Consider the following 9,736-nt stretch of genomic DNA (forward strand, 5'->3'; position numbering starts at 1 on the left):
GTTGAAACACAATTGTTCGCGTTTTACAATATCCATGCGTGTTTCTAGATCAGATACATTCGTGCAATGCGCTGGTGCGTGTAAATCGTGACAGAATACACAAGGTTTATATTGCAAATTCTGGTGTGTATGTCTCTTATCTAGAGTTTGGTTTGGTGGTTTTATCCATTTTGTCCCGGTAAAGAAAGACGATGCACTTGGTAAATTGTTAGAAGTTTCAGTGTCTTGTCCCGCGTCAATTATGTTTATTTCATTGCAAATACTTTTCCGGAGGTCTCGTAATAACCAGTTTTCTGTTCCATGTTCACGGGCAAGTTTTTTTTAATTTCTCCCGGTAATTTTTTCAAAATAATTGGTACAAGTAATGTTCCATACGAGTCTTGTGACTGGCCCAAAGATTCTAGCCCTCTGACGTAAGTTTCCATTTGATCATAGAATTGTCTCAAACTGGTAAGATGGTTTCGTGGTGATGGAATTTCTAATAATGCTTGAATGTATGCTTGCGTGATTTTGTGTGTTTGTCCGAATCTCTCCTTCAATAAAATAATGGCGTCCGCATAGTTTGCATTAGTGAGCGCAAAACCTGCTATGGTGCGTAATGCTTCATTCTGTAAGTGGGCTTTGAGGTAATTAAATTTCTGGACATCGGTCAATGAAGGGTTTAAATGTATAGCGCATTCATACGAATCCCAGAAAGTTTGCCACTCTAATATGTTCCCTGTGAATATCGGAAGTGTGAGTTTGGGTAAGTAATGATTCTGACTGCTTGCGGATGTATACGGATTTATATTAGTACTCACTGTGTTACTAGCTTGAGAGAACGGATTTTGGAACGGCTTCGTGCATGAATTTTCTGTGAGGTTTGCTGTGACGAACGGTTGATGTTCAACATTTAGTATTTGTGATGAAGTTTCGCTCTGACGTGACTGTGATGTTGTATGCGTATCTTGAATAAAATTTCGTATGTGTCTGATTTTTGTTTCTAAATTTATACAATACTCATCTGAGTCTAGGATTTCATCTTCTATATCTTCTGCTTCCGTTAGGTTAAGTATCTGTTCGTTCAAGTTGTTCAATAACTTTTGCTTCTGGATAAGGTTGTCAAATGTTGCGGTTAATTCTTCTGGATCGAAATCTATATCATGCTTCGCTGCATCTATCTTTCGAATGAGTTTGGTAACAGCAATTCTGTTCCCGGATCGTATCGACTTGAGCTTCTTTAAATCCATTGGTCACGGTACCATAAATGTGGAGGTTAAAAGTATGATATTTTCGCTAATATAAACAAACACATCTGTTGAGCCATAACTTTTAATAACAACTCAAAGAGCTCACGGCGACGTCACTGAAGTCGCCAACGTCGCCAATGGTAATGTACAAACTTATGAACGTCGTAATCCCGCGGTAATCTCGACAGGGTTCAGTAAGTGTATTTCTTTTTATGGAATCTATGATAGTTTTAGTATAATATACAAATTTGATCACTAATACAGAATGTTAAATTAGACTGGTTACATCAGAAAAATGACCTACTTTAAATCCAGTTGAAATGCTTGTATTTTACAGAGTAAAATACAGTCCAAAGCCATCAATTAGGTTTAAGGTAAATAACCACTATGTTGGGAAAGAACATACAAAAAAGTAATGCATATTTTAAACAAAATAGTGCCTACGCATAGCTGTATCTTTGTCAATAGCGGATATATTTGGGTAGTTTTTGTATACAATGAAAGCGTAGGGACTTGGGATCACTGTAGAATCCTTGTTGACAGATTTATTTGAATAATGAAGAAGTTAATGAAATTATTATAGGAGAGCACATTTGGCCAGTTTTTCAGATTTGAAGTTCCTGTTTTTGTACTGTCAAACTTCCGGGAACAAGTACGCTCTAATTCGCAATTAAAGGTATCTTATTTTTGTCAGCAAAAGTCAGGATAAGGTACAGTTTTGACATGATAAACTGCCACTTTATTTGAACTGAAGATAAAGTTGCTATTAATGCTAGAAATTGCAGATTTAACATAGATAGCAATGGGCCATGAATTAGTGGTTTTATACCTTTAACACACCGAAAAGGGACGTCACACTAATCCCCAAAACATAATAATGAACTACAATAATTATTTGAAAACATACAAGACTAGCAAAGACAGCAACCTCCTGACAGGACAAGCGAGAGAATACAACGAAGTTAAATATGTTTTGTGAGATCTCAACCCCCCTTATACTTATAGCTAATGTAGAATAAACTGACACAATCCCTCACGTAATAGGTTAAGTTTCATACCACCATCATATATACGATGAGAACATTTTCCGTGTAATGCCAACAACTGGATTTTCAATAAATAAGAAAAAGATGATGTGGTATGATTGCCAAGGACACAAGTCTCAACAAAACACCAAATGACACAGAAATTAACAGCTTGTGGACAGTTGTCTCATTGGCAATCATACCTAATCTTCTTTTTATATAGCTATAGTTCACCGTACGGCCTGCATCATCAGCAAAGCCCATACCGCATATTTAGCTACAACAAGGCCCGCAATCGCAAACCGTTAAACGAGAAAACTAACTGCCAAATTAATATACAAAACAGTAACGAAAATCTAATATGGAGCACAGCATAAAACGACAACCACTGAATTACAGGCTCCTGGCTTTTTTCAGGCACATACACACATAATTTGATGGGGTTAAACATGTAAGCGGGATCCCAAACCTCCCCCTTACCTGGGACTGGTTATTTCCGGTGCAAAGCGTCAATTTGATATTATTCTAAAAAAATACCTTTGAAATAACTTGACAACAATATAATAATTATATCCCTTTTAAAAGTGACTGTTAAAAATTTTGGTTAGCTTCTGAGGTGAACGACGACATGTGTGTACTTGGTATTGAATATAACCAAACGATATTGGATACTTATTTCTTTCCACTTTTCTGTGGAAAGATCTATTGTTTTTCTTTTGATTATTTTTTTTCTTCCACCTTATTTTGTTCTGGCGATAAATATTTGTTTCGCGCACAATATGTCGCTTAGATATTTGGTATATGATATCGAACAGTTGATGCGCCTCTGAAATTTACCCTGCGTAACCAAATGATTTTATTTGGAGGAGTTATCTCCCCGGACACTGTTTTCCGTGTGCCTTCATCTCCTCCGTAACCGTAAAAGAAAGCGACAAATTTATTTTATAAAATTGCTCGTTATATCCTTCACATGATTTGTCCTATTTTGACCGAAGCAATATGAACGCTCCATATGAGAGTTATTTCTCCTCATGCATTTGATATCAGTGATATGCATTTCTATCTTGTAAACCATAAGTAATAGAGACCTAGGAGCTTTTGATTTGAAGTCCTTGGTCCAAAAAATGAAAATTAGGTCAGGGTCAATGGTGAAGGTCATATTCTAATTTTTGAATTTGGCTTATTTTCACGTTTTTCCAAAAACCGTATTAGATATCAACAAATTTTATTAAATTTTTAGTTGCGACATGTCGTAACACGTAAATTTTGATTGCATGGGTACGTTGAACGTAAAAGGGAGTTTTCTCCTCTCTTGTATTTGAAAATACGCGTATGGTATTAAGACCTATGATCTTTTGATTCGAGGTCCTTAATTAATTTCGCCTGCAATTGATCTCAAGGTTATAGCTTAATTTGACATTCTAGATTTTGACCTTCGCTTTTACCTCATATGTATACATAATAAAGCCATGATACTTTTGGCAATAGGTATCAAACCATTTAACCTTGAAAAAACCACCGGACGTGACATTGTGTAAACTGGAAATAGCTATTATTTGTACTTTATTAATATACGTATATAGAACCAGATATTTATGGAATCAGTGTCAAGTAAATATTCAAATATTATTGGAAGTAACATTTTTCAAACCGGAAGTAAAAAATTATTTCCCTTATGTAAAAAAAATATTATATAGAAACCATATATTTTTGGAATCAGCGTACAATAAGCTGTCACTTGACGAATGAAATGACATTTTAATTTTACTAATTTCATATTAAAATATTGTTTTTGGTAGAAAGACCTTCAATTATTCTCTGAACAATTGGGTTTTAATTTATACTTGAACTCAAAAGATGTTAGAACATTGATTTAATTTTACAAATCTTGTTCTTTTACCAATGATAAAATTAAATATATGTTTTAGCCAGTTAGGAATATGAAAACCCTGACGTAATATTTTTCAGAGATTCAAAGATTTCTTTAAAATCAAAAACGTTATAACATATATGAACCAATCAAACAAGTTGAGATATATGGACCCAATAAGATGTTCACAACGGAACGTCACCTTCTTAACTTTGAACCCCAAGGGTGACTGGGGAATAGAAAATGGTCACTTGATCTTCTCCCGACCGGCAGTAAAACGTTTGCTGAAGTGGGGCGTCCGTTTGGCTGTGCGGGATGTATTAAGTTCGCAGTCACGTCCGGTCAGGATGGGGACGTTAAATACGATGTCTCGTGTAGAGAAAGTGCCACGCTCTTTGCACGTCAAGAACCCTTGCAACAACTTTTTGAGGGGTCCGTTGGTGGCCTGTTGCAAGGCAAAATTTATGTCCCTATCCAATATACCCTCATGTTCCAGTGGCAGTCCAATTTTCACCGACCATCATCCGAGATGCCCACTATTGTGACAAGACCTACCTAATGTATTTATTGTGAACTTGTTCTCGTCCTGAATATGCATGAAATATTTACCACTGGACGTTAAGCAACCAACAATCAATCAATCAATCTAAAGTTTGATTATTAACAATACCCCATCTTAATTGATCGTTAAAATGTTAACTTTGCTAATGCCTTCACCTTTGACTTTGACCTAATTTTCAATTTGTTGGACCAAGGACTTCAAATCAAAAGATCCTAAGTATTGGAGTATCAGTCATAAATCTTATGTCATCTAATAATTGGAGCATAGTATTTCTGAGAAAACTTAATAAGTTATAATTAACAAGAAATAAAATGGAAAATGGAAAGGGGAATGTGTTAAAGACAACAACCCGACCATATAACAGACAACAGCAGAAAGTCACCAATAGGTCTTCAAGGCAGCGATAAACTCCTGCACCTGGAGGGGTCTTTTAGATGTCCTTTAAACAAATATATACTAGTTCAGTGATAATGGACGTCATACTAAACTCGAATTATACACAAGAAACTAAAATTAAAAATCATACAAGACTAACAAAGGCCAGAGGCTCCTGACTTGGGACAGGCGCAAAAATGCTGCGGGATTAAACATGTGTTTTGCTCATTTTACAAATCACATTATTTTATAGAGAAAGATTTTCCCACCCATATTAAATTTCTTAAAACGTGAAACACATGTCCAATCAGTTATAAACACATTACAGTTGTCAAAAAATAAATCGTTTAACCTCCACATGTCAAATCTATTTCTATAAATAGAAATCCAATTATGGTTTTAGTAATCTAGTAAGGTGACACATAAGGTTAAATCAAATATAAAATATAAAAGTGTCTATGCTATGGTATGAAAGTTTCTATAACTTTTACGACTAATAAAACAATCAAAATTGTATCCATGGTAATTATATAAAAGTCAAAATAATAGTGGTTTGATACTACAATCAACTCTATTTTAGGCAGTAAAATGTCTATTCGTACCATTTTAAAGCTTTGAGCGAATATTTGTTGCCTTTCACCTTCAATTATGGTCATGATCAAATTTATATAAAAAATATACTTATTATAAAGAACTATCCACTATTTGCCATTCATAAAAAAACAAAAAACAAGCTCACACCATGACTTTTATCGAATTTGTTGACATACTCCATTAGAGATATATGAAAATTTTTGTAATCTGTTGATCTTATGATTCACTGCGTTTGTCACAAATTGTAAAACCACACAAAACCATGCCAGTATGTAATTTCGTGCGATTCTAAATTCGATGATGAATAAAAGTAAAATCACAAAAATACTGAACTTAGAGGAAGATCGATTGGGAAAGTCCATAATCACATGGCAAAATCAAATAACAAAACGCATCAAAAACGAATGGACAAAAACTGTCATATTCCTGACTTAGTACAGGCATTTTCAAATGTATCATAATATTATTTGATAGATTGATTGTCTATCTAACTTAATACTGTTTTAACTCGACTACCACTGACAGGTCTTCTGCAAACAAACTGGGCCTAGTGCCACACAAATTATACACCTAGTATGTTTGATAAAAACTCAAAAATTAAGGTTTATCTAACCAGATATAGACAATCTCAACCCTATATCTATACACTTCAGGAAGAGACCGATTTTATTTAGCTACAACTCCTGTAAAACCATATCAATTCGGAATATTTGTGATATGAGGTATAAATGTAGTGTTTAGTACTTCCTACATTTGTTATTCAAACACTCTTTTTTTCTACAGAAAACGCCCTTTTTGAGAAAATATTCCAATTCGGAGAGCGTTATGTTCAAGCGATTATTCAATAGTGTAACTCATTTTAATTCACTCCCGGTTTTTAGTGGAGTTCGTGTTGTTTGTTATTTATTATTGATAACTGTTGATGTAAATGTCCGTTTGGTTTTTTGAGTCTTTGTTTACTCCTTGGTTTTGATTGTTATTATCTTAATTCCTTTAGGTAATTTCAACGGAATTAATAAAGCGCCTATGGTGATTTCGCTAACCGGATAAAAATATTGAATACGTTTCACACTTGTCTTAGGGAATTTAATATTTTATTTTCAAACCGAGGAAATTGGGGTCTTTTACATCGTGTTCCTCCTTTTTAATTTTGTTATATTAACCATGAATCATAATTAAGTGCATTAACCGTGTTCAAACCTTACTTTGTTTACCTTATTACTGTGATTATACTCTTTGTTTAAACACTTGCCTAATTGTACCGCGATTTCGCGGGTATCTTTTTGAATCTTTAATTTCTAGGAATATATGATTTTGCCACCCAACTGTTTTAATCTTAATTTCACTGATTGGTCCTATGTAAACGAAACGCACATCGTCTGACTGATATCTTTGATAAATTTCCACTGAGTCGATACTTTTGTTGGTTGACTTTCGTTCCAAAAGTATCACGGGCCTTGTAGTCAGCATATTTGTGTCGACACGGAATATCATGGGTTAGAACAGTTTTTATAGATTTACTGCTAAAAGAACGTTCAGTCATTCGAATAACGAAGGTTTTCAGCCCCACAATATTTAGATGTTTGCCTTAGTCATCTTTAGCGGCACAACCTTCGAAATTCTCTTTTTGCCGCAGCTCAACAACGTCTAGCCTTGCAGTTCAAATCACCTATAAATATAAAATGTGGGTTATAGAAAAACTAATGGTTTTAAATCCCCTTATATAGATTGCTGTAGCTATATATTGCACAAGATTTTCGGAATTCAGGTTATTGAAAACTCTACAACATCGTATTTTTTCTGTTTGGCTCTTATTGCTTTAATTCACGCGATACTGATAAGTCATTTGTAGACGCAACGTGCAAAATTGTTAGCTTTATATTTTCTATATGTTGTTTAAAAAACTTGGTCGATGCTGCTGTTGGTGAACATATCGATCCCGAGAATATAAACAGCCTACTTATAAGCGCTTTCATGTTGACGCGGAATATCCTTAATATGTAGATATTTAAAACTAACCATAAATAAACCGCTAACGTCATCTGAAAACTAAGGGTTTTTAGTCCGCATTTTTAGATAGCCTATGCCATTTATGGCACAACTTTACATATATTTCGTTATTTTAGATCCACAACTTCGTGTTTCATTTGAGCGTACCACTGCATTATTTCCCGCGCTCATATGCGTCTTTTGTAGGCGGGGCTGGCGTGCAAAATTGTGAGACTGTTTTTTTTTGGTTTTGTTTTTGTTTTCACAAACTTGGATGATGCGAGTACTAGTGAAGGTTTCGTGTTTAGAGTACAGCAACGCATGTAGTCAGTTTGACATATGTATATTGTCTGCATATTTACTGTTTCTTACATATCGGAACACTTATAATTTTCTATCTTAATGTAAATACTGCCTTAATTGGTCGTATAAAAGTAAAATAATAAAAATACAAAATTCTTAGGAAATCTAGTTTGACACGTTTTGTATTTATAGCTCTGTGAGTTTTATACAGACGCTGCATGCGTCTGGTGAACAAAGATTTAAAACTCCTTGCATCTTTGATCTTTTTCTGCTACAAGGGGTAATGACGAATAATAAAGATATGAAACATTCCTTTGAACATAAAATTTTATAGTCAGATATTTTACCGTTCAAATATTTCTTGTACATGTGATTGATCTTAACATTTTAACAAAGAAAACTAATGTAACTTTAAATCAAGTTTGAGAGAATTTGAATTTATAAATAGATATAATTCAATTTGTGTCGTTTTGTATGAAAAATCGATAAGGTGTAATAAGTAACGCTACACAGAGGTAAGCACTATTTTCATTTCCATTCTAATCTTACTAATTATAAATGATAAGGTTTCATAATAAATAATCTGTCTTTTAATGTATTAAAACAATTTCTGTTTTTTTCTTTATTTTTTTTTCTTGAGTGTGTCGAGGTAGGTTTTTTTTTAGATATTTCATTTCATAGGTTGAGTTATGATTCAACATTGTTTTTTTCTATTCTAATCTATAAATTTACAAAAGATACTTTTTAAAAAGAAAAGACAATGATTATGTTTGGCAACCTGTTTATGTTATTTTAGTCCGATATTGACATATTCGAAAGAAAACTATGAAAATAAATATATTGAAATATTGAAATTCACAACAAAATAAATATTTTCTTTTTTGTTTTCTTTCTTGATTAAAAACGCGCATAAGACTTATTTTGATTAATAGTTATCCCACTACATTGTAGGACGCGGTTTGTCAGTGTTAGATCACCCTATGGCCGGAGGCCAGAGGGTGATCTAACACTGACACACCAAGTCCGGTTGGGATAACTATTTTACATCCCAGCTGTTTTAGATTGGACAAAAAAACATTTACAATGCACGAAATCTAGTTTAGAACGCCACACAACCATAATAAAATTGAGAATGGAAATGGGGAATGTGTCAAAGAGACAACAACCCGACAATAGAGCAGAAAACAGCAGAAGGTTACCAACAGGTTTTCAATGCAGCGAGAAATTCCCGCACCCGGAGTCATTAAACAGCTGGCCCCTAAACAAATATATACAATAGTTCAGTGATAATGAACGCCATACTAAACTCTAAATTGTACATAAGAAACTAAAAGTTAAAATACAAGACTAACAAAGGCCAGAGGCTCCTGACTTGGGACAGGCGCAAAAATGCGGCGAGGTTAAACATGTTTGTTAGATCTCAACTCTCCCCCTATACCTCTAGCCACTGCAGAAAAGTAAACGCATAACAATACGCACATTAAAATTCAGTTCAAGAGAAGTCATAGTCTGATGTCAGAAGATGTTACCAAAGAAAATAAACAAAATGACAATAATACATCAATAACATAAGACTACTAGCAGTTAACTGACATGCCAGCTCCAGACTTAAAAAAACTGATTGAAAAATTATGTCGTCATCATATGAATATCAGGCACAATCCTCCCCGTGAGGGGTTTAGTATCATACCATCATAACATATATGAGAAGAACATAACCCGTGTCATGCCAACAACTGGTTTTTAAATAAATGTGTTTAGTTCCGATGCAAAGACCCTATAAGTGAAT

The 9,736-nt window shown here is 34.1% G+C and overlaps 1 protein-coding gene across 1 annotated transcript; it reads right to left on the reverse strand.

The window, feature by feature from the left end:
• Positions 1–245: 245 nt before the first annotated feature.
• LOC139504143 (uncharacterized) lies at positions 246–1,229 on the reverse strand. The gene has a single exon (XM_071294202.1). The coding sequence runs from the start codon at positions 1,227–1,229 to the stop codon at positions 246–248; it is 984 nt and encodes a 327-aa protein (XP_071150303.1).
• Between the last annotated feature and the right edge of the window lie 8,507 nt (positions 1,230–9,736).

Source organism: Mytilus edulis, chromosome 14 (assembly GCF_963676685.1).
Source record: "Mytilus edulis chromosome 14, xbMytEdul2.2, whole genome shotgun sequence".
NCBI classification, from domain to species: domain Eukaryota; kingdom Metazoa; phylum Mollusca; class Bivalvia; order Mytilida; family Mytilidae; genus Mytilus; species Mytilus edulis.